This window comes from Carassius auratus, chromosome 26 (assembly GCF_003368295.1).
Source record: "Carassius auratus strain Wakin chromosome 26, ASM336829v1, whole genome shotgun sequence".
Lineage (NCBI taxonomy): Eukaryota > Metazoa > Chordata > Actinopteri > Cypriniformes > Cyprinidae > Carassius > Carassius auratus.
This window is the reverse complement of record NC_039268.1, coordinates 8,551,905-8,577,294: the sequence shown is the minus strand read 5'-3', so window position 1 is coordinate 8,577,294 and position 25,390 is coordinate 8,551,905. Positions and strand designations below refer to the sequence as shown.

Sequence of the window (25,390 nt, the reverse complement as noted above, 5' to 3'; positions counted from 1 at the left end):
TTGGGCAGTGTTATGCAAATCTTCCCACACAGTGACATAGATGTGCAGGTGTGTTTGAACAAGGTGTTTAGGTGGGTGTGGACGAGTCTTAACTTTTATAAAGAATATATTGAAACTTTAAGGATCCTATCTATGTACATAACATTCCAAAGAGATAGGAAACATGAAATTGCATTATATGATCCCTTTAAAATATAAAAGTTCACTGCTGGGACTTAAAAGTGCCCTTAGTTGGAGAAACACCCAAATATTTCACTGTGACAACTTGCCTGATGTGTAGCCTAAATCTTATATATACTTGTCTTATATATGGACACACCTTCTCATTCAAAGAGTTTTCTTAATTTTAATGACTATGAAAATTGTAGAGTCACACTGCAGGCATCAAGGGCTATTTGACCAAGAAGGAGAGTGATGGGGTGCTGCTCCAGATGACCTGGCCTCCACAGTCACCAGACCTGAACCCAATCAAAATGGTTTAGGGGTGACCTGGACCGCAGACAGAAGGCAAAAGGGCCAACATGTGCTAAGCATCTCTCGGGGAACTCCTTCAAGACTGCTGGAAGATCATTTCAGGTGACTACCTCTTGAAGCTCATCAAGAGAATGCCAAGAGTGTGCAAAAGCAGTAATCAAAGCAAAAGGTGGCTACTTTGAAGAACCTAGAATATTACATATTTTCAGTTGTTTCACACTTTTTTGTTATGTGTATAATTCCATATATAATTCCAAATTTGTTAATTCATAGTTTTGATGCCTTGAGTGTGAATCTACAATTTTCATAGTCATGAAAATAAAGAAAACTATTTGAATGAGAAGGTGTGTCCAAACTTTTGGTCTGTACTATATATATATATATATATATATATATATATATATATATATATATATATATATATATATATATATATATATATATATATATATATATATATATATATATATATATATATTCACCATGAAAATTATTCACACGAGTTACAAAAAAAAAAAAAAAAAAAAAAACAGGTGTGACAGCTAACCAAGATATTTCAGCGCAAAAGGACTTTTACCGTAACAGGAAACAGGAACTCTTCTGACGTAGCAAGTGGGAAATTCAATTTTTTTAAATATGTTCGAATGAAAGATGCTTTGACAGTTTTAATTTTATATCACATTGTAAACATATATAATCTCGAGTGACAGAACTACTGCCCCTTTTTGAACATTGCATTCTAAGTTTTTTTTTATTGTTTTGAAATCGTTTATATCGGCGTTTTAAAGTGAACCATTGGAGCACAGCTGGTGAGTTTGTTGAGATGTTGGTCAAAACAATCCTTTATTACTGTTTTTACCAGTTTATTAACTGTGTTAGTTTGACGTAGGTACATTTTAATGTTTTCTCCTTTGTGGATATGCATAATGCATCCAATACATTGCTCTGCGAGTAACGTTATCTGAGTCAGTAACGCTTTAGGAATTTTGAGCTGTCTTTCAAGACAATAAAAAATAAAAAAGCATTCTTCTCGAAGATAGTCATCCAGCATTAATAGGATGAACAATTTAAATAAAACCTACTCTTTGTAGTTGAAGCTTCTGTTTTGTGGTTTGATCGTGTTGTTTGTTTACACCATTGTGATGATCACCATTCATTGTCACCAAGTACTTGATATTGCAAATGTGATGAGTGTCACTTAATCGGTGGTTTTATATAAACGTGTCGCTAAAAAATGTGAAACTTAAATAAAAAATGCTGATTTGATGCAGGTGTAAGTTTCCTCGGCATGTCTCAAATTCTCAAGCACTATGAGCTTTATGAAACCATCGGCTCAGGTAATGTGTATTGATTATGCTTTTATATAATGCTTTTGTGATTGTGCATATGAACTTTAATCTAGAGCACATCTTGTTTTATTCTGTTCTAACCCATAGGTGGGTTTGCCAAAGTCAAACTTGGTAGACACCTTCTGACAGGTGAGAAAGTGGCCATCAAAATAATGGAGAAGAAAGACCTAGGGGTAAGATCTTCTTCTTTAGGTGTATTCTACTTTTCTTTCAGTGTTAGCATGCTGAAAATGAGAAGAGTATGTATTTTGGAAAATAAATTATCTTTAAGGTTGCATTACCTGTTTTTAGGATGATCTGCCCCGAGTTAAGATGGAGATTGAGGCTATGAAGAACCTCAGTCATCAACACGTGTGTCGACTCTACCACGTCATTGAGACATCAAGCAAGATCTACATGGTGCTTGAGGTATGTTTTCTTGAAAGTGATTCTGATGCTTAATAAAAATAGATTAAGCTTCATATGTTTAAATGCATAAATCTTGTCACTCTTAGTACTGTCCTGGAGGAGAACTGTTTGATTACATCATTGCTAAAGACAGGTTGTCGGAGGAAGAGACCCGAGTGTTTTTCCGTCAGATCATCTCTGCGTTGGCCTATGTTCATAGCCAAGGCTATGCCCATCGAGACCTCAAACCGGTGAGTTTGTTGAACAGAACATTTGATTTTTAAAAAGCTTAATCATATACTGAGTTCTCCAATTAAAGGAACAGATCATACAGAAAAGAAAAATGTTTTAAATAAACATTTAGAAAATTGGCTGAACATGTACTCACCCTCAGGCCTACCAAGATGTAGACTGGTTTGTTTGTTGAAATCAGTCCGGAACATGTCTAAACAAATATGTTGGTGGATTTTGACAGGCGATGAACTTTTTAACTGGAGGAAGGCTCTTATGGATTATGAATTTTAATGTATTTTGTCCAAAAGCGGTGGTTTAAAGTTAAAATGCCTTTAATGATGAATTCGTTTTTACAAACATGCCTCTTTTCACTCATTAGATGTTAATTGATGGATTTGGATTTGTTTTGATTGCTCATTGATTATTGTGATGTTTTATCAGCTCTCTGAACAAGTCATTCCAAATCCATAAGATTTTACTCTGTGGAACACACGAGAAATTTAGAACACTTGTGCTCATTCCTCTTTTACATTCATTTATAATACACAGGGATTTATGTTTTAAATTTTGAAAAGGACACAAAAGCACCATAAATATGGCCCAACTTGTGCGCCTTATTCCAATCCATGTGGCCATCTGATTGCTTGATGTAAGAAATTGGCTAAATGATATCTAAATAATGGCAGCATTTTCATTAGGGAGTGAATTATTACATTGGCAATGTTTGTTTGACACAACTGTTTTTACTGACCTTAGGAAAACCTGTTGATCGATGAAGATCATAACCTAAAACTCATTGACTTCGGCCTTTGTGCCAAACCAAAGGTGTGTATCCATCTATTATGTCAATTTTCTTGCTTAAAGTCAAGTCACATTTATTTTTATAGCGCTTCATACTATACAAATTGTTTTAAAGCTGCTTCACAGAAAACAGGAATATAACAGCGTTTATGTTGCAAAATTCATCAATTATGACAACTTAAATTTCAGACAGTAGTATCATTACAGTTCGGTCACTGTTGCTAAGTTTATTGGTTGTGAAACCAGTTAAATTCAGCTATAAAGCAACTGTAGAGAAAAATATAGCTGCAAGCAGCAATTACGGGGCCAAGCACTCCAACGGCAAATGTAGGAGCTAAGCATGGCATGAAGCATCACACCAAATACATTAATGAGCAATAACAGCAATTTTGGAATTATTGTAATTGAAATGGCAAAAAAAAAATCATAATACCACCTCTAGTAGCATGATTACTTGGCTTATAAAGTTTGACCAATAGGTGGCACTGTTATGAAATCAATTTGGTGTACTCTGTTTGACTTTTCAATGACACACACAAAGTTTGGTGTTAATATGCCACAGCATTCCAGAGATGCAGCCTCAAGTGTCATTTTGTCATTGTGTTTCAACTTCGTCGCTTTGGTATGCGAAAACGGTTTTGTCTATCGACACAAAATCCATAACTTTGTGTCAACATAGTCTGAAGATCATTTGATTCGAATTTGGTGAAAATCGGACATACGGTTGATGAGGAGTTCGAAAAAGTATGTTTTCAACATAAATCAAAATGGCGGACCGGAAGTTCAGCTTACCGTGGTATATTTGGTATCTATGTTATCGGCATAAGCCAGGGAATATTTTGAGCCCAGTTTCCTTCAAATAGGCTAATGCATTAAAAAGTTATTAGCATTTTAAAAAGTGTAATTACTCATGGTTAATGAATGGTTTATTACTCTTGACCAATAGGTGGCGCTGTTACCAAATTTATGTGGCATGGTCAGTGTGAGGTGGCGATGACACATACAAAGTTTGGTGCAAATATGTCAAAGTGTTGCAGAGATACAGCCTCAAATGCATTTTGGCACCCTTCCAGCAAATTCGTTGATGCGCTAAATGAGAACCGTTACGTATATCGACACAAAATCCATAACTTTTTGCCAGCATGGTCTGAAGATGATTCACGTCAAATTTGGTGAAAATTGGGCTAACGGTCTAGGAGGAGTTCGAAAAAGTAGGTTTTCAACATTAAGCAAAATGGCGGACAGGAAGTAAGGCCAATTTTCACATTATTGGTATCAATACTCTCGGCATGACCCACAGAATATAGCGAGACCATTTTAATTTTAATAGACTAATTTATTCAAAAGTTATTAGCATTTATGTGATATTTCATTATAACTATTGGCCACAAGGTGGCGCTGCCACCAAACTTTTTGAGTACCTTCAGGGCATGGAGCCGAATATTTTTGTAATTATTTGCGAAACGATACGATGCTGCGTTCAAAAAATACAGCATTTTGAAACATAATTCAAAATGGCCGACGCCTAAAATGGCCGACACAGGAAAATTGGATATCATTCGACTCGACATGACTCACTGAATCTAAAGAGACCAGTTGTGTGATTTTTGGCCAAACCATTCAGTAGTTATAAGCCAAAATATGCATTTTTCATATCTCCTGACCACTAGGTGGCGCTGTGTCGAAACACAGCAGGTAGTCTCAGTTCATGCTTGTTATAACACACGCCAAGTTTGGTCTCAATATGACAAACCGTTGCCGGGATATAGCCTCACGTGCATGTTTGCGTGCTTTTCGTCAAATTTGTTTACGTGTCATTCGACAACAGTTGGACGAATCAACTTGAATTCCATAACTTTTTGCCAGCATGGTCTGAAGATGATCTGAGCCAATTTTCTTGGCAATTGGACTAACCGTCTAGGACGAGTTCGAAAAAGTAGGTTTTTCGAATAATTGAAAATAGCGAAAAAACTAAACCTTGCGATTTTTGAATTTTGGGGTTCATTCGACTTGGCATGAGCCAAGGATTCAGAGGAAAAAAGAATTTCCATTTTCTGGCTTTCGGTTCAAAAGTTATTAGCATACAAACATTGAAAGTTTGGACAAGTGGTGGCGCTAGAGAGTAGGAGATAGAGACTTCAAATTTGCTATAGTTAATGTTGGGACTGTCCTCTATCAGTGTGCCAAATTATACAACTTTCCCGCAATCGGTTCTATGGGCTGCCATAGACTTGCGGCGGAAGAAGAAGAAGAAGAAGAAGAAGAAATATAGCTGCAAGCAGCAATTACGGGGCCAAGCACTCCAACGGCAAATGTAGGAGCTAAGCATCGCATGAAGCATCACACCAAATTCATTAATGAGCAATAACAGCAATTTTGGAATTATTGTAATTGAAATGGCAAAAAAAAATCATAATACCACCTCTAGTAGCATGATTACTTGGCTTATCAAGCTTGACCAATAGGTGGCCCTGTTATAAAATCAATTTGGTGTACTCTGTGTGACTTTTCAATGACACACACAAAGTTTGGTGTCAATATGCCAAAGCATTCCAGCGATACAGCCTCGAGTGTCATTTTCTCATTGTGCCTCAAATTCGTCAATGTGGTATGCGAAAACGGTTTTGTCTATCGACTCAAAAGCCATAACTTTGAGTCAGCATAGTCTGAAGATCATTTGATTCGAATTTGGTGAAAATCGGACCTACGGTTGATGAGGAGTTCGACAAAGTAGGTTTTCAACATAAATCAAAATGGCGGACCGGAAGTTCAGCTTACTATGGTATATTTGGTATCTATGTTATCGGCATAAACCAGGGAATATTTTGAGCCCAGTTCCATTCGAATGGGCTAATGCAATAAAAAGTTATTAGCATTTTTACAAGTGTAATTATTCATGGTTAATGAATGGTTTATTACTCTTGACCAATAGGTGGCGCTGTTACCAAATTTATGTGGCATGGTCAGTGTGAGGTGGCGATGACACATACAAAGTTTGGTGCAAATATGTCAAAGTGTTGCAGAGATACAGCCTCAAATGCATTTTGGCACCCTTCCAGCAAATTCGTTGATGCGCTAAATGAGAACCGTTACGTATATCGACACAAAATCCATAACTTTTTGCCAGCATGGTCTGAAGATGATGCACGTCAAATTTGGTGAAAATTGGGCTAACGGTCTAGGAGGAGTTCGAAAAAGTAGGTTTTCAACATTAAGCAAAATGGCGGACAGGAAGTAAGGCCAATTTTCACATTATTGGTATCAATACTCTCGGCATGACCCACAGAATATAGCGAGATCATTTTAATTTTAATAGACTAATTTATTCAAAAGTTATTAGCATTTATGTGATATTTCATTATAACTATTGGCCACAAGGTGGCGCTGCCATCAAACTTTTTGAGTACCTTCAGGGCATGGAGCCGAATATTTTTGTAATTATTTGCGAAACGATACGATGCTGCGTTCAAAAAATACAGCATTTTAAATCATAATTCAAAATGGCCGACGCCTAAAATGGCCGACACAGGAAAATTGGATATCATTTGACTCGACATGACTCACTGAATCTAAAGAGACCAGTTGTGTGATTTTTGGCCAAACCATTCAGTAGTTACAAGCCAAAATATGCATTTTTCATATCTCCTGACCACTAGGTGGCGCTGTGTCGAAACACTGCAGGTAGTCTCAGTTCATGCTTGTTATAACACACGCCAAGTTTCGTCTCAATATGACAAACCGTTGCCGGGATATAGCCTCACGTGCATGTTTGCGTGCTTTTCGTCAAATTTGTTTACGTGTCATTCGACAACAGTTGGACGAATCAACTTGAATTCCATAACTTTTTGCCAGAATGGTCTGAAGATGATCTGAGCCAATTTTCGTGGCAATCGGACTAACCGTCTAGGACGAGTTCGAAAAAGTAGGTTTTTCGAATAATTGAAAATAGCGAAAAAACTAAACCTTGCGATTTTTTGAATTTTGGTGTCCATTCGACTCGGCATGAGCCAAGGATTCAGAGGAAAAAAGAATTTCCATTTTCTGGCTTACGGTTCAAAAGTTATTAGCATACAAACATTGAAAGTTTGGACAAGTGGTGGCGCTAGAGAGTAGGAGATAGAGACTTCAAATTTGCTATAGTTAATGTTGGGACTGTCCTCTATCAGTGTGCCAAATTATACAACTTTCCCGCAATCGGTTCTATGGGCTGCCATAGACTTGCGGCGGAAGAAGAAGAAGAATAAATATAGCTGCAAGCAGCAATTACGGGGCCAAGCACTCCAACGGCAAATGTAGGAGCTAAGCATGGCATGGAGCATCACACCAAATGCATTAATGAGCAATAACAGCAATTTTAGGATGATTGTAATTGAAATGGCTAAAAAAATCATAAATACAACCTCTAGTAGCATGATTTACTGGCTTATCAAAATTGACCAATAGGTGGTGCTGTTATCAAGTCAATTTGGTGTACTCTGTGTGACTTTTCAATGACACAAACAAAGTTTGGTGTCAATATGCCAAAGCATTGCAGAGATACAGCCTCAAGTGTCATTTTGGCATTGTGCCTCAAATTCGTCGCTGTGGTATGCGAAAACGGTTTTGTCTATCGATACAAAATCCATAACATTTTGTCAGTACAGTCTACAGATCATCTGAGTCAATTTTGGTGAAAATCGGACCAACGGTTGATGAGGAGTTCGAAAAAGTAGGTTTTCAACATAAATCAAAATGGCGGACAGGAAGTTCGGCTTACTCTGGCATATATGGTATCTATGTTGTCGGCATAAGCCAGGGAATATTTTGAGGCCAGTTTCATTACAATAGGCTAATGCATTAAAAAGTTACTAGCATTTTTATAAGTGTAATTATTCATAGTTAATGAATGGTTCATTACTCTTGACCAATAGGTGGCGCTGTTACCAAATTTATGTGGCATGGTCAGTGTCAGGTGGCGATGACACATACAAAGTTTGGTGCAAAAATGTCAAAGCGTTGCAGAGATACAGCCTCAAATGCATTTTGGCACCCTTCCAGCAAATTCGTTGATGCGCTAAATCAGAACCGTTTTGTATATCGACACGAAATCCATAACTTTTTGCCAGCATGGTCTGAAGATGATTCACGTCAAATTTGGTGAAAATCGGACTAACGGTCTAGGAGGAGTTCGAAAAAGTAGGTTTTCAACATTAATCAAAATGGCGGACAGGAAGTATGGCCATTTTTGGCATAATTGGTATCTATGTTCTCGGCATGACCCAAAGAATACGGGGAGACCATTTGCATTTCAATTGTCTAATTTACTCAAAAGTTATTAGCATTTTTGTTATAATTCATTATAACTCTTGACCACAAGGTGGCGCTGCCACCAAACTTTTTGAGTACATTCAGGGCATGGAGCCGAATATTTTTGTAATTATTTGCGAAACGATTTGATGCTGCGTTGAAAAAATACAGCATTTTAAAACATAATTCAAAATGGCCGACGCCTAAAATGGCTGACACGGGAAATTTGCATATCATACGACTCGACATGACTCACTGAATCTAAAGAGACCAGTTGTGTGATTTTTGGCCAAACCATTCAGAAGATATAAGCCAAAATATGCATTTTTCATATCTCCTGACCACTAGGTGGCGCTGTGTCGAAACACTGCAGGTAGTCTCAGGTCATGCTTATTATAACACACACCAAGTTTGGTTTCAATATGCCAAACCGTTGCTGAGATATAGCCTCAAGTGCATTTTTGCGTGCTTTTCGTCAAATTTGTTTACGTGTCATTCGACAATGGTTGGACGAATCAACTTGAATTCCATAACTTTTTGCCAGCATGATCTGAAGATGATCTGAGCCAATTTTCGTGGCAATCGGACTAACCGTCTAGCACGAGTTCGAAAAAGTAGGTTTTTCGAAAAATTGAAAATAGCGAAAAAACTAAACCTTGCGATTTTTGAATTTTGGGGTTCATTCGACTTGGCATGAGCCAAGGATTCAGAGGAAAAAAGAATTTCCATTTTCTGGCTTACGGTTCAAAAGTTATTAGCATACAAACATTGAAAGTTTGGACAAGTGGTGGCGCTAGAGAGTAGGAGTTAGAGACTTCAAATTAGCTATAGTTAATGTTGGGACTGTCCTCTATCAGTGTGCCAAATTATACAACTTTCCCGCAATCGGTTCTATGGGCTGCCATAGACTTGCGGCGGAAGAAGAAGAAGAAGAAGAAGAAGAAGAAGCAGAATAATAATAACGCCAACGATTACAATAGGTGCCTACGCACCTTCGGTGCTTGGCCCCTAATAACGCCAACGATTACAATAGGTGCCTACGCACCTTCGGTGCTTGGCCCCTAAATATAGCTGCAAGCAGCAATTACGGGGCCAAGCACTCCAACGGCAAATGTAGGAGCTAAGCATCGCATGAAGCATCACACCAAATACATTAATGAGCAATAACTGCAATTTTGGAATTATTGTATTTGAAATGGCAAAAAAAAAAAAAAGAAAAACAATACCACCTCTAGTAGCATGATTACTTGGCTTATCAAGCTTGACCAATAGGTGGCACTGTTATAAAATCAATTTGGTGTACTCTGTGTGACTTTTCAATGACACACACAAAGTTTGGTGTCAATATGCCAAAGCATTCCAGGGATACAGCCTCAAGTGTCATTTTCTCATTGTGCCTCAAATTCGTCGATGTGGTATGCGAAAACGGTTTTGTCTATCGACTCAAAATCCATAACTTTGAATCAGTATAGCCTGAAGATCATTTGATTCGAATTTGGTGAAAATCGGACATACGGTTGATGAGGAGTTCGAAAAAGTATGTTTTCAACATAAATCAAAATGGCGGACCGGAAGTTCAGCTTACCGTGGTATATTTGGTATCTATGTTATCGGCATAAGCCAGGGAATATTTTGAGCCCAGTTTCGTTGCAATAGGCTAATGGACTAAAAAGTTATTAGCATTTTTAAAAGTGTAAATATTCATTGTTAATGAATGGTTTATTACTCTTGACCAATAGGTGGCGCTGTTACCAAATTTATGTGGCATTGTCAGTCTGAAGTGGCGATGACACATACAAAGTTTGGTGCAAATATGTCAAAGCGTTGCAGAGATACAGCCTCAAATGCATTTTGGCACCTTTCCAGCAAATTCGTTGATGCGTTAAATGACAACCGTTTCGTATATCGACACGAAATCCATAACTTTTTGCCAGCATGGACTGACGATGATTCACGTCAAATTTGGTGAAAATCGGACTAACGGTCTAGGAGGAGTTCGAAAAAGTAGGTTTTCAACATTAAGCAAAATGGCGGACAGGAAGTAAAGCCAATTTTCACATTATTGGTATCAATACTCTCGGCATGACCCACAGAATATAGCGAGACCATTTTAATTTTAATAGACTAATTTATTCAAAAGTTATTAGCATTTATGTGATATTTCATTATAACTATTGGCCACAAGGTGGCGCTGCCACCAAACTTTTTGAGTACCTTCAGGGCATGGAGCCGAATATTTTTGTAATTATTTGCGAAACGATACGATGCTGCGTTCAAAAAATACAGCATTTTAAATCATAATTCAAAATGGCCGACGCCTAAAATGGCCGACACAAGAAAACTGGATATCATTTGACTCGACATGACTCACTGAATCTAAAGAGACCAGTTGTGTGATTTTTGGCCAAACCATTCAGTAGTTATAAGCCAAAATATGCATTTTTCATATCTCCTGACCACTAGGTGGCGCTGTGTCGAAACACTGCAGGTAGTCTCAGTTCATGCTTGTTATAACACACGCCAAGTTTGGTCTCAATATGACAAACCGTTGCCGGGATATAGCCTCACGTGCATGTTTGCGTGCTTTTTGTCAAATTTGTTTACGTGTCATTCGACAACAGTTGGACGAATCAACTTGAATTCCATAACTTTTTGCCAGCATGGTCTGAAGATGATCTGAGCCAATTTTCGTGGCAATCAGACTAACCGTCTAGGACGAGTTCGAAAAAGTAGGTTTTTCGGATAATTGAAAATAGCGAAAAAACTAAACCTTGCGATTTTTGAATTTTGGGGTTCATTCGACTTGGCATGAGCCAAGGATTCAGAGGAAAAAAGAATTTCCATTTTCTGGCTTACGGTTCAAAAGTTATTAGCATACAAACATTGAAAGTTTGGACAAGTGGTGGCGCTAGAGAGTAGGAGATAGAGACTTCAAATTTGCTATAGTTAATGTTGGGACTGTCCTCTATCAGTGTGCCAAATTATACAACTTTCCCGCAATCGGCTCTATGGGCTGCCATAGACTTGCGGCGGAAGAAGAAGAAGAAGAAGAAGCAGAATAATAATAACGCCAACGGAAACAATAGGTGCCTACGCACCTTCGGTGCTTGGCCCCTAATAATAATAACGCCAACGAAAACAATAGGTGCCTACGCACCTTCGGTGCTTGGCCCCTAATAATAATAACGCCAACGATTACAATAGGTGCCTACGCACCTTCGGTGCTTGGCCCCTAACAATAGTGTTATTAATGAAATTAAATTAAGTTTAGTATCAGTGCTTCAATACATTTGTGACTTGGTTTCGATTCAGGGTAAATGCTTTAATGACATTTGAAAAGTTTTAAGTGAATTTTACTTTGATAGGGCGGTTTGGGTTTTGAATTACTAACCTGTTGTGGCAGTCCAGCATATGCAGCTCCAGAGCTCATTCAGGGCAAGGCTTACATTGGTTCTGAGGTCAGTGTGGCATATGTGTTTCGTGTCCAACATATTTGAAAACAATTCCAAATGAAGCATATATATTTCTTGTGATCTCATGGAATATGTGTTTCAGGCTGATGTGTGGAGTATGGGCATATTGCTTTACGCATTACTGTGTGGTTTTCTTCCATTTGATGATGACAATTGTATGGTCCTCTACAGAAAAATCACAGTAAGTTTGTGTTAGATGCAGTATTAACATCACTGTAGCGTCACTGTAACATGACTGTAGCGTCGATGTAATGTGGCTATAGCATCACTGTAACGTTGCTGTAGCGTGACTGTAACATAACTGTAACATAACTGTAACATAATTGTAATGTCACTGTAATGTCACTGTAACGTCGCTGTAGTGTCACTGTAACATAACTGTAATGTCACTGTAATGTCGCTGTAGCGTCACTGTAACATCACTGTAGCGTCAATGTAACATTGCTGTAGCGTTACTGTAACAGTACTGTAGCATCACTGTAACATTGCTGTAACATGGCTGTAGCATCACTGTAACATTGCTGTAACGTCGCTGTAGTATCACTGTAACAATACTGTAGCGTCACTGTGACAATACTGTAGCATTGCTGTAGCGTCACTGTAACATTGCTGTAATATCACTGTAATGTTGCGGTAGCATCACTGTAACATTACTGTTGTGTCACTGTAACGTTGCTGTAGCATCACTGTAGTGTCACATAAAAGTAGTTTTGTATAGTACGTGATCTCTTATTATGCGATATCGGCTTGTGTTTTGACAGAGAGGCAAATATAGCAACCCCCACTGGCTTTCACCTGCTAGCACTGTGCTTCTAAACCAGATGATGCAGGTACTGTGTATGGTTAATGTGTCGTTTTATGTGTTTTAGTAAGGCAGGACAATTCAATGCAGTTTATTTTCCTCTCCTACAGGTGGACCCAAAGAGGCGTTTGACTGTGAAACAGTTGCTTGATCACCCTTGGGTCATGAAGGGATACAGCACACCAGTGGAGTGGCACAGTAAACATCCTGTAAGATGAGCTCTATAAACATTATAGTCAAATCATATGTCTCCAAGATCCAATTAGTCAAGTAAAAGTAATATAAATTGGACTTAAAAGTTGTTATGATTCTTTGTCTTATCCATATAATATATCTGCTTTAGTTCCTTTAAAGTTTTAACAGATTCATATGACCTTAATGTGTTCAAATGAAACAGACATTTATTGATCAGCAGTGTTCATTGATTCTTTATTGATGGACACTCAACTATTAAACTCAGCCAATAAATGTAGAGAATACTGTATAGGAGTCATTGAGTTAAATATATGTTTTTCTTTTTAGTTGGGTCATATAGATGAAGACTGCATCACTGAAATGGCAGTGGCTTTTAAACAGTCCAGACAGCGAACAATCCAACTTGTGTCAGAGGTACAGAGTGATTTCTGTGATTTCAAATGAGTATTATATTTATTAATGTTAAAATGCATAAGTATTTATTTGTTTTGTATTAAGTGTATAGATCTAGCAAAGACACTACTGTTCAAATGGAACCATTTTTGAATGTTTTTAATTGAGTCTCACAAAAGCTCCATTTATTTGATTTTATTACAATTAAAAATGTTATATCGTAAAATCTGATTACATTATTAAAATGTAATGAATTCCTGTGATTAAGTAACATTTTCAGCAGCCATTACTCCTGGCTTCGGTTTCAGATGATCCATTAGAAATCATTCTAATTGGTTGATTTTGTGTTTAAGAAACAATTTTAAGAAATGGAAGCTTAATAACCAGAGAAAGATAACAGCTTGGAAGTAAAACATCGCTTTACCATGACCACTAGATGTCAGTAGATGCCAGTGCATTGGCCAAAGCTGCTTCTCTTTAATACTGAGACATGACTTGATCAAAATTCCCTCTGTTATAAACATCAGTATTATTATATCACACAGAAGATACATATTTACTCTGTTTGTGTTGTTTTATGTTTTGTTTTTCAGTGGAAGTATGATCAAATGACTGCTACCTACCTGTTACTGCTGGCTAAAAAGCGTCAAGGCCGCCCTGTTCGTCTGAGAGCAGATTGCCCCATGATTGACCCCATGTACTCCCCTTTGCAGGACATACAAGTGAGTTCAATATTCACATATTTAGAAGCATTATAAATGCTCAATGGTCAGGTCATGCTATGTTTCTTATACAAATACAAAGAATGGATTGCCATGGTACTTTAAAACTCACTCAGGAATGATGGCTGTTTATTTATTAATATTACTATAGTCATGTTTGTGCGATGTATGGAGTGTGATTTTGTGTGTCTGTCTCAGCTGAAGAAGAGTCTACGCTTCAGTGAGGATGATGATGGTGGTGTTCACCCAGTGGTGCTTGGCTCTGTGGTCTTCCCCTCTGATTGCTACGATGACGAGAATCCCTGGACCCCTCTAACGCCCAAGATCACACACACCACAAACACTCCACGCATGGTTAGCCTCCATGTTCTCTTTATTTGTCTGCTCTTCCCTCTTGTCCATTGCTCCTTATACAACCAGTCTTTTTTTTTAACATTTAACTTCCTTCTCCACACTCTCTTTATATCTTACTGCTTCTTGTTTTGTTAGTAAATAATGATACTCACTATTTAATGTTTAATATTTATTTATTTTTTTACATCCAAAATGGAGAAACAGTCCTCTTGAATTGATGTAGTGTTGATAGACCTGATTGTGTCTGATCAGTTATCGGTAAAAAAAAAAAAAAAAAAGTTCTAAAGTTTAAAAAATGTAAAGCTGGAATAATTACGATAAAAAAAAAAAATGTAATTTATGTTCTCAAAGGCTGTATTAATTCTAGTCTGTTACTTTTAATGTTACTTATTACGTCAGAAATAATTTCTAATATACTGATTTGGTGCTTAATATTGTAGATCTTGAAAAGACGTATTCAATTTAGTAAATGTGACAGAAAAGACATTTAGAATGTCAATTATATGAATTTCAATTTCATCTAAATGCTGGTGTTTCGAACTTTCTAGCCATCAAAGAATGTATCATGGTTTCCACACAAATATAAAGCCAAAAAAAGCAAAATATTTAATAGTAAGAACCGTTATTAATATTTAAGCACAAATCATATTTAATACCCAAGTACCAAATCAGAATATTAGAATGATTTCTGAACGATCATGTGACACTGAAGACTAGAGTAATGGAGTAATTCCACCAAGGAAACAATGACATTTATACCTTAAATAAAAGAATTTTAAATTGTAAAAGTATTTTACAATATTACTGTTTTACTGTATTTTTGATCAAATAAAAGGCAGCCTTGATGAGCATAAAATACTTCTTCTTTTTTTAAGTCACATTTATTCCCCTTTTTAAGCATTTTTTTTTTTCGCCAACATGAAACAAATATCAACACATTTAACTTTGATCATGTGTTTTCCAAAAGCAGAATTTTACTCTCAAGTTATGATTCCCAGTGGCTCACTCTGTTATTAATTTACAACTTATTTGTCATTACTAAAGGAAATACTCTTTTGTTACTAATTGTTGTGAAAACTCTTTTCGTCTTCAGAAGCTCACCTCTGAGACATCGGAGAAGCGGTGGAATGAAATAGGCTACTCCCCCATCATAGAGCAAGGGAGACCGCATCAGCAGAAGCCAGAGAGACGTGATAGAACCAGAGAAAATAAAGAGAATCTTGCTGTGACAGGCACAGATGGAGATGTGTTTGCTCTGCCTGCCCCCCGAACTCCAATGTCCAGCAGAAAGACCAAATCCAACAGAAATGTAGCGACGACACCTAACAACATCACTATCACAAGCAGCGACGCAAACAAAGGTGAGCTGGATAATGAATCAGTTGAGCATCACAACAATTATACACTTTTGATGTTATAATCCAAATATGTGTTATCCTTAAAGGGACAATAAGTAACTTTTTAGGTATTTTATTATCTAAAATCAATATTTTTATTCATAAATATGCCAATGGTGTACAAATACCTATGCCAATGTTTAAACTAATCCTCGTAAATGAAGAATTTATTATCTTTATATACATGGGACGGGTAGGTCGACGGAGGCTTCCATGTAGTTCCGCCATCTTGCAAAACTATAATAGCAGAGAGGGACAAAAAGTACTAAGCCAACGCGTTTCCACAACGCGTTTTCGGTCAGAGCCAGAAACGCAGGTGCAGAGCAGTGAGAGGCGCTTGAAACTGCACTGGCAAGTTTAAAAGTCTGGATTGCATTCTTATTATGGACCATACATATGCCGCGCCACAGGAGAAGAAAACATCGTCGCCAAAACAGTAAAAAATAGAACGTAAAAGGAAACGTGACCGTAGATTACAGAAAACAAGAGTTAATGTCGGGGAAGCTTTTTCTAGGTGGAAAGAGATAATGCTGGATAAAGATTTCAAAAGAGACGCTGAAGTGGCCAGTTTTCTTCTCGACAGGTAAGTCAGTGTTACAATCTATATTACAATATTTTTTTTATATCTAACAATGCACATTATTCAGAAAATATAACGAATAAAGAAGACATAACTACTAATTACAATATTTCATGTTTTCCACAGTCAGTAATTCATACTGTAACATTCGTTTGTTAGTTGTCATGTTGCAGTTTGTTTGAAATAACACACCTGTTCACCTGAAGGAAAACTCGACGAAGTGCTATTAGAAGACATCCCGTCAAAGCTTTTTGGTACATATCGCCTACCGTAGATGCAACGCGCATTTGAAAAAACAAGGCGCTGGAGAGCAAAATTAGTTTGAATGCAAAATACAATTTCACCACTAGATGGGAGTAATTCCTACTTAGTGTCCCTTTAATCTCACCACTTGCATGAACATGTCTTCATATACCTTGAAAAACACATTTTATTTTTTCTGAATGAAATCAATGCATTTATTTTGTGTGACAATTTTTATGTGCTGTATTTTTTGGAATTTCCCTTATATGGACCACGAAACCTATCGTAAGTAGTATATCTGAAGCAATAACCAACAACACGGTGTATGGGTCAAAATTATCCATTTTTCTTTTATGTCAAAAATCATTATGATATTAAGTAAAGATCATGTTCCATGAAGATATTTTGTAAATTTCCTACTGTAAATATATCAAAACTTAATTTTAGATTTGTAATATGCATTGCTAAGGACTTAATTCTGACAACTTTAAAGGTGATTTTCTCAATATTTAGAATAATTTTTATTTTATTTATCTCAGATTTCCAGATTTGCAAATAGTTGTATCACAGCCAAATATTGTCCGATCCTAACAAACCATACCTCAATAGAAAGAATATTTATATTAAATTTCTTCTTTTTTTTATTGACCGTTGTGACTGTTTGTTTGTTTTGTTTTTTCTGGTCCAGGGCTTTATATAGTGGCCTCATAAGCTTAGGCTCAGTAAGATATCTGGTTTTTAATAGTTTTATTTTATTATTAAATCATGAATATTGTTATTAGATTTTTAACACTGAATTGTGATTATGAACTCCTTGGGCCTGGGAGATTTTTTTTATTTTTGTATTTCTAATTCTTTTAAAGGAATTGACAGCTGAACAAAAGCATTCATAGCGATTTGACAGTGAATGGAAGTTCTCTGGAGATATCATGTCTAATCAAGGCTTTCACTGCTTGCAATACCTGGATCTTTTCCTCTTATCTTCGTGTGCTCTTTGATAAAGCTTACATAGGTCTAAATACTCATTTTCTGCAAACATTGCATTTTCCGTATTGTTCAGTTCTAGATCCTTTAATGGCATATCTGGGGTTTAAAATAATATACCTAAAAAAAAAAGCATCTAGCATCTATAGTTTGATTCAGTTGATCAGAGTGTAAGTGTGTGTCACTTTATGGGCGCAGTGTGTCTGGGGAAACGTCTTCATGTCCCAACATCCACTGTGTCCACCTCGTTACTGTCACACACCACCTCCTGCACTGGAACAGACAGGTGCACACTGGGGACGGAGTGTGTGTGTATGTGTGTGTGTACGAGACAACTCCCGAAGTGCATACTGACAGGTGTATGTGTGGCTGTTCCCAGTGCTGCGGCGGCATGTAGCATGTAGTGACATGTGTTTATCATGTGTGTGCAGGAGCGGGCAGTGCCACTAAAGAAGTGTCCCACAGGAGAGAAGTGGACCAACACAGAGAACTGGATATACTGGCTTTCAGCCCCGAGAGAAGGTAGATGACTTTGTCTTTTGTGAGAAGAGTCAAATAACCAGCAGATAGAAAGAAAAATAGAATGGAGTGGAAGAGGACTGTAGGGTTTAAAGATGAAGTGTGTAATTCTGTCCTATAAGAAAAAATAACGTATGTAAAAATAATGTAAAATCACAGGTTTCCAAGCAAATGGCTTTTAAATACTTATACTACATAATTGATACTTCTCCTTTAAAATCCTTTTTTTTTTTTTTTTTTTTGAGGTCAGCTTTTTTGTGGGGCAATGATAAAATAAATGATAAAAATTTTAACTGCCACATTTTTTAGTAGTAGCCTCTTGGCAAATGCTGCATTGCATTGTGATAGATTTGTAATTACAGAAATTTGCAATTATGTTCTGAACTGAATTTCCCACTTGTCCAGGTCTCGATCTCTGGACCTGGCTGGCTGTCAGGTGGACAGTGGGCAGAAGCGTAAGGGAGGTAAAGTGTTTGGCAGTCTGGAGAGAGGCCTGGATAAAGTTATTACAATGCTCACACCCAGTAAGAAGAGAGGACCTCGAGATGGACCACGCAAAATTAAGGTATCATTCGTCTCATTTTTACATTTAAGTTTTGCCTTTAAGATTGTATTGTTTGTCTGTTCTCCTGAATGCTTAAATGTCCTGATTCTTAATCCTATTCCATTTATCCAATTATGATATGGCATGTTTATCACACTGCTGCAACCAGGCACATTGCTTTAGCAGTGACTCCTCTCACAAACACCACCTCGCTGGAGGTTAACCAAAGTTTTAAAAGGGATAGGTCATTATTTACTCACTCTCATGCCGTAAACCTGTTTCGTGGAACACAAAAGGATATGTTTAACAAAATGTCCAAGCTGCTCCCTTTCATATAGAAAATGTGGATGGGGACCAGGGATAGTCAACCTCCAAAAAGGACAAAAAACTGCTGTGGTTCTGAACCTTTTTGACTGCAAGGCCCACCATTGTCCACAACAATATTCATAGGCCCCATGACATTTCTGTTTTTTGTGATTTACTGGATAAGGATTAAAGACAAGCACATGTACATATGCATACTTGAATACATATACATATATATATATATATATATATATATATATATATATATATATATATATATATATATAGAGGGGGAGAGAGAGAGAGAGAGAGAGAGAGAGAGAGAGAGAGAGAGAGAGTGGGGCTGGAAAGTTTGGGCACCCTTTGGAGAATCTGTGAAAATGCGAGTAATTTTAAAAAAATAAGAGAGATCATACTAAATGCATGTTATATTTTATTTAGTACTGTCCTAAGATATTATCCATAAAAGATATTAACATTTAGTCCACAAGACAAAAAAAATGCTGAAATTATTCAAATAACCCCACTCAAAAATTTGGGAACCCTTGGTTCTTAGTACTGTGTGTGGTCACCTGATGATCCTCGACTGTCTTTCTGTTTTGTGATGGTTGTGCATGAGTCCCTTGTTTGTTCTGAACAGTTAAACTGAGCAGCGTTCTTCAGAAAAATCTTTAAGGTCCTGCAGATTCTTCAGTTTTCCAGCATCTTTACATATTTGAACCCTTTCAAGCAGTGACTTTATGATTTTGAGATGCATCTTTTTAGACTGAGGACATTTGAGGGACTCAAACACAACTTTTTAAAAAGATTCAAACATTCACCCCCCAGCTCTTAATGTAGTTAACACGAAGATATTTAGAAGAATGTGGGTAGCTAAATGTGGGTCCCCATACTTCCATAGTATTTTTTTTTAAGTGTCCCTTTAACATTCACTTCCTATCCATATTTATTTCGATATAATTTCCGGTAGTCTCTCCATATTGCACATTTTAGATGTTTGTCACTTACTCTACAACTCATGCTCTATTTTTTTTTAGGCTCAATACAACGTAACACTCACCAGTCAGACTAATGCTGAGCAAGTGCTCAATCAGATTCTCAGCATCCTACCAGAGAAGAACGTGGACTTCGTTCAGAAGGGGTAAGTTTAACCTTCCCATCATGTGTTTTTTGAAACAGCAATTCAAATTAGTTTTTCTGCTAAACCAGTAGTAGAGGGGACGGGGCCCACTAGACGGCCTCCGTGAACTTCAGCAGGATGAGGAGTATTTCAATGAATAAAATATCATTAATATATTAAAACGATATAATTCTAAATTCTGTTATTATTATTTATTCATTTATATATTTTTATTGAAGAATCTACAGTTCTTGAATACAGAACATAAATGCATGTTAGTTTAATATAACCATAAAAACATTTGAAAACAAGCAGCTATCATAATACTTGGAAATATAGCGTTCGAGTCAAAAAGGTTGAGAACTGCAGTTGTAACCAAATAACTTGGTTTAGTTGTTAAATTGTTATATGCTATCATAATGTCCTCTTTTTCTGTTAGCTATACTCTGAAGTGCCACACACAGTCAGACTTTGGAAAGGTGACCATGCAGTTTGAGCTGGAGGTTTGTATCCTGCAGAAGCCTGAGGTGGTCGGGATCCGTCGACAGCGGCTCAAAGGTGACGCCTGGGTGTATAAACACCTGGTAGAGGACATCCTGTCCACCTCCAGCATCTGATATCATTTTGTCTACTTTAAGAGTGACATCACCTCTTGCCTGCCTGAGTTTAATGCGGTGGATGTAGTCTGTTTGTGATGTCCATTACAGAATGCCCTTCTTTATACTTCTTATGATGATATCCATTGTTTATCATTATGTGCAGGAGTTGGTACAGTATTATTCCGGTTTTGAGAGAAATTTTGTCGTCACTTTACTTTTTATGACCTAATTTAGCAATAAGCAAAACTCATATAGCATTATGGCAGCAATTGTATCTTATTTGTCTTTTGTTTTTGTGTTTGTCTCCATGATGTCATTTTTTATTTGTTTTGTGTAAAGTTTTTAATCTGTTACCCTTTTCTAGATGTTTGTCCTTTTGTTCATGTTTGCTTTTGATAATGTCAATCCGACAAAATTAAATAAATATCTTTAACACCCATGTCTCACTGTATCAGTGAAAGGTGTGTTCTAAAAATGTTTTTTATAAGACATTTTCCTCGGTTTGGACTTATTAACCTTAAACTTATTCCAAGAAACTGCCCACAGCAAAATTAAAACTTACAAAAATCTATTTTCATCGAATTTCACCCCATAAACAGTGCCTGGTATATTCATGGCGTGGTATATTCATAAACTAAAAATATAAACGATGTATTAAGCAAAATTGGATATGTGGCTAATGGCTATCCATGTAATAATAAAAGTTATACTCTGAAACCCTGAATAATTAATGTAAGCCTAATTGTTTATATGCATACTTGCGTTATTCACCTGTGTGCATTATTTCATATCGTAAACAGAGAGGAAGCTAGTTCTTGTTTTAATATATTGACCATGAACCGTGCAAAACTGTAAACCCCCAAAGGATTACCAGTTTTACAAACAATGAAACTCCGAAAGAGTCTGTAATAAAACCTGAATCAACATAATTTTTTTGATGGCGATCATGTGACCTCTGAGATTTGAAAGACACAGAGATGGCTTCCTTACAAAATGGGTAAGATATTTAACTAAGAGATCGCAATGTAAATGTAACAGTAGTGTGAGTTATGCTGCATTTGTGCCATGTTCTAATTACCGTAATTCCTAGATGACAACACATGATGTTCAACTTGGTGCTGTTCAAGTACTACTTGAGGTTTATCTGTTTCTATAGCGACAGTCAATAAAATGAACCCACATGAAAGAATGTTACTGGCAGCTGTAAAACACAGTGCAAGTAACAGTTGCTATCCAAATGCGTTATTATACTTTATTATGATTTCTTTAGGTTGTTATTACATGGAAATCCAAGATATCTAACTGTGCTGCATGTCTTTAATTTATGTTCACATTACTTTTGTATGAAGACATCTACATTTGCAAAAGTCAACTGAACAAATTTTAAAGCATAAATATTACAAAATAACTTCTTAAATACAATTACATTAAAAATAAATGTAGGGCAAGGTAAGATCTAGGGTGCAATTCCCAAAACCATTCTTAGTCAACTATAGTCTGGTATTCATCACCAAATAAATGTCTTTCTTTTCAGATAGAACAGATATTTTAATAAAAAATGTAAAAGAAAGTAAAAAAAAAAAACATGCATGGATGAATCCTCACAATAAGATCAACATGCATTTAGAAAATAGGGGGCGAATTTTCATGTCAAGTTTAAGATCATGTTGAAGTCTATTTTACATCATCATAATTACTCAAGACAGATTTACTCGACAACGAATTTATATGAGAATAAGACAAAACAGTAGCATTTGAGAAGAAAGTTGAGCGGCTAAAATTTGGTGTAAATCCCTCCCACCATTTTATGGTATGTTCAGGTCTGTAAAACCAATATGTCACATGCTGGTGAGATCATGTATTATCTTGCTTTAACTGGTCTGTTATGATTGAAGTGGGAGCAACCTGTGTGTCAGTCCTACTGTGCGTATCAGCATAACAATAGCTATTAGTGTGACAGATATGAGTGCTTACATAGTTAACATCAGATGAAGTGTGTGTGCTGCTGGGAAGGTGGATGGTTAATGGAGGGGTAAGGTGGGTAATATGGGGATGAACTCACCCCCCCCACTGATAATGACTCCTGCTGTGTATTTTATAGAGGGGGGGCAAGGGCCAGCTGCAGGAACAGACGCTTGCTGTCATCTCTCTCACATCTCCTTAAGCCGTCTCTCTTTCTGGTTTTCTGTTTCTCCACATACCCTTACTGTCTCTTTTAAGTTCAACTTCAGCTCTTTATTTCTCATAATATAAACAACAACTTTAATTACTCAATCTGACCTGTCTTAAATGAGCTTAAAATGAGTTAAATTATTTGATTTCATATCAGTGCGTGTGCCCAGAGTGTGCTAACACATGACCCCAAGCATCACTCTCACTTATACACCATTGAGGAGCTAAGTGTAATGAGGTGAACGTGTTTATCCCTTCCTCTGCTTGTCTTTGTGTGTTTTCTTGGGTCAACGAAGGCAGTGATGTTTCTCTTCATTACAAATCTGATGGAATCGGAAGGCGGCTGCATCGTGACAGCTCACTTTCCAATTACCTCCTTCAGTTTTAACAAATTTTGCTTTCCACTGATGCCGCTTGCAGTCAGATGCTTGTTCATTAGGGGACTTCATATTCCAGAGATGTGGGTTTCCATCACACACACACAGAGACACAGAGCTAATGGGCATGTACAGTAGATGGCGGCGTGTGATGTCTCCGATGGGAAAAATTATTCGCTGTGTTGTTTTGTTAACGGACGACTGGTTCCAGTGGTTGAAGAACAAATGAAGAGCTTGATTCTCATGCCGAAATGTCTTTTCAGCCTGAGGAAACTATTGGCAAATACGCCAGCAGTGCAGGACAATAACATGCTGTTTGTACATTTAAAAACCAGCTGTTAGTGCAAGATTTTCTAAATGGTAAAAACAATGTCTGACAACTTTATTGCTTATTTTACTAAAGGATATGAAGTCTTTTTCTAAAAGACAAAAATCAACAGACAAAGACTAGGTTAGAGATTTTAAGAGGATTAAAATGTCCATATAATGAAGAAATACATTTTTGTCAAAACCCCCCAAAATATTAAAACTAAGCTTTCTGTAGTTCCAGGATGGCTACTAAGAGAATGAAAAAAGCCCACTTTAGCATACTTAAAAAAAAAAAGAGTTATTCTGTATACTTGCATTTTTCAGACACTTAATTGCTTGTTAATTGCAATTAAATGACAATGTGTTATCATTTATGCTTGTTATATATATATATATATATATATATATATGCTCTTGTTTTTGTGACATATAAGGACAACTCTGTATAATGACATGGGTATGACACAGGTATTACAAGGAGAGGGTGACTTATGAGGACATAACCCATGGCCCCATTTTTCAAAACACTTATAAATCATACAGAATGAGTTGAGTTTTTGAGAAAGGTGTAGGGTTGGTGTAGGGCCATATAATATACAGTTTGTACAGAATAAAAACCATTACGCCTATGAAATGTCCCCACTTTTCACAAAAACAAACGTGTGTGTGTAAATGTATTAAAAAATTCGGTTGCACTTTATTTTACAGTACGTGTACTTCCATGTCCTTATAGTGTACCTACAGTCTATTTATCTAAGAAAGTTCTGGTAATGCAAGGTAACTACATGGGGTAGGGTTAGGTTTAGGGGTAGGTTCAGGGTTAGTACCTAGTTATTACATAGTTATTGTAATTACTATAATAAGTACATAGTATGTACATGAGGAACAGGACTGTAAAATAAAGTGCTACCAAAAATTCTAATGAAGTACTTGACATGTACCTATAACCAACACATCACAATAAATGTACTTTTTGACAAAGGATTATTGAAACATTATAAATCTACTTTAAAGTTTTAATTTGGCAAAATAAATTATTAGTGTTAGAAACAGTCAAGAAATTGCACTTTAAGAAAACTTAAGCTGCATTTTATTTATTCACATTATATTATCTGCAAATTTTCTTTTAAAAATACTACTTTTAAAATTGAAATGATCAGTTAAGCACTTTTTCTAAATGGTATACAATAATTTGTTTAGGAATAATATAAGAGTAATAACTAGGAGAGCTTGTCAAACCTTGTGCTGTTCCTGACTGTGTGTACCAGTAGTAAGAAAGTTTTTTGTTTTATTTAACAACATCCCTGATCATTTCATTCCAACCTAAAATTGGATCTCCACCTAAAAATGATTGTTTTCATTGATTGATTCTAGACATAAAATTATGCAAAATATACATTTTTGGTACTCTCCCATTCATTGCTCTTCAAGTTAGTCCAACTATGTTGACTTCCATTGCTGAGGAACCTGGAAATGTGAAAAAGGGCCATATAAAAATAAATAAATAAAATAAAAATAAAATCGCCTTAGCAATTGCCTTTCAAACTGGTGCATAGAAACTTCTGCTACCTGGAATGGAGTGTGAAGCGCTGGATATATTGCACACAGGAATGTTTCTGAAATTCTGAAAGAAATTCATCAGTTGTAACAACATTAGGGTAATGCTGACTTTCTTGATTAGGTTTAAGAGTTTGTGCACCATATGTACTGTACCCAACAGGGAACTCACAGCTGAGTTGGCTGTTCCATTTAATTCCAAGGGTCAGAAAA

At 36.6% G+C, this 25,390-nt stretch overlaps 1 protein-coding gene across 1 annotated transcript; it reads left to right on the top strand.

Moving 5' to 3' along the window:
• Positions 1 to 1,071: 1,071 nt before the first annotated feature.
• Positions 1,072 to 21,195, top strand: melk (maternal embryonic leucine zipper kinase). Its single transcript, XM_026204040.1, has 18 exons — positions 1,072 to 1,283; positions 1,746 to 1,811; positions 1,911 to 1,996; positions 2,115 to 2,231; positions 2,318 to 2,461; positions 3,201 to 3,269; positions 11,897 to 11,989; positions 12,087 to 12,185; positions 12,766 to 12,834; positions 12,917 to 13,015; positions 13,329 to 13,415; positions 13,988 to 14,116; positions 14,315 to 14,470; positions 15,564 to 15,831; positions 18,106 to 18,196; positions 18,599 to 18,758; positions 20,081 to 20,184; positions 20,603 to 21,195. Exons 2-18 carry the CDS (start codon positions 1,763 to 1,765, stop codon positions 20,778 to 20,780), a joined length of 1,998 nt encoding a protein of 665 aa, XP_026059825.1. The 5' UTR covers positions 1,072 to 1,283; positions 1,746 to 1,762; the 3' UTR covers positions 20,781 to 21,195.
• The last annotated feature ends 4,195 nt before the right edge of the window (positions 21,196 to 25,390 follow it).

Excerpts from the sequence above, each read along its gene's own strand:
- melk (XM_026204040.1), top strand. The coding sequence starts at position 1,763 with ATGTCTCAAATTCTCAAGCACTATGAGCTTTATGAAACCATCGGCTCA. Across the intron at positions 15,832-18,105 it reads AAGCAGCGACGCAAACAAAG|GAGCGGGCAGTGCCACTAAA; the intron begins GTGAGCTGGATA and ends ATGTGTGTGCAG. Across the intron at positions 18,197-18,598 it reads GCTTTCAGCCCCGAGAGAAG|GTCTCGATCTCTGGACCTGG; the intron begins GTAGATGACTTT and ends CCACTTGTCCAG.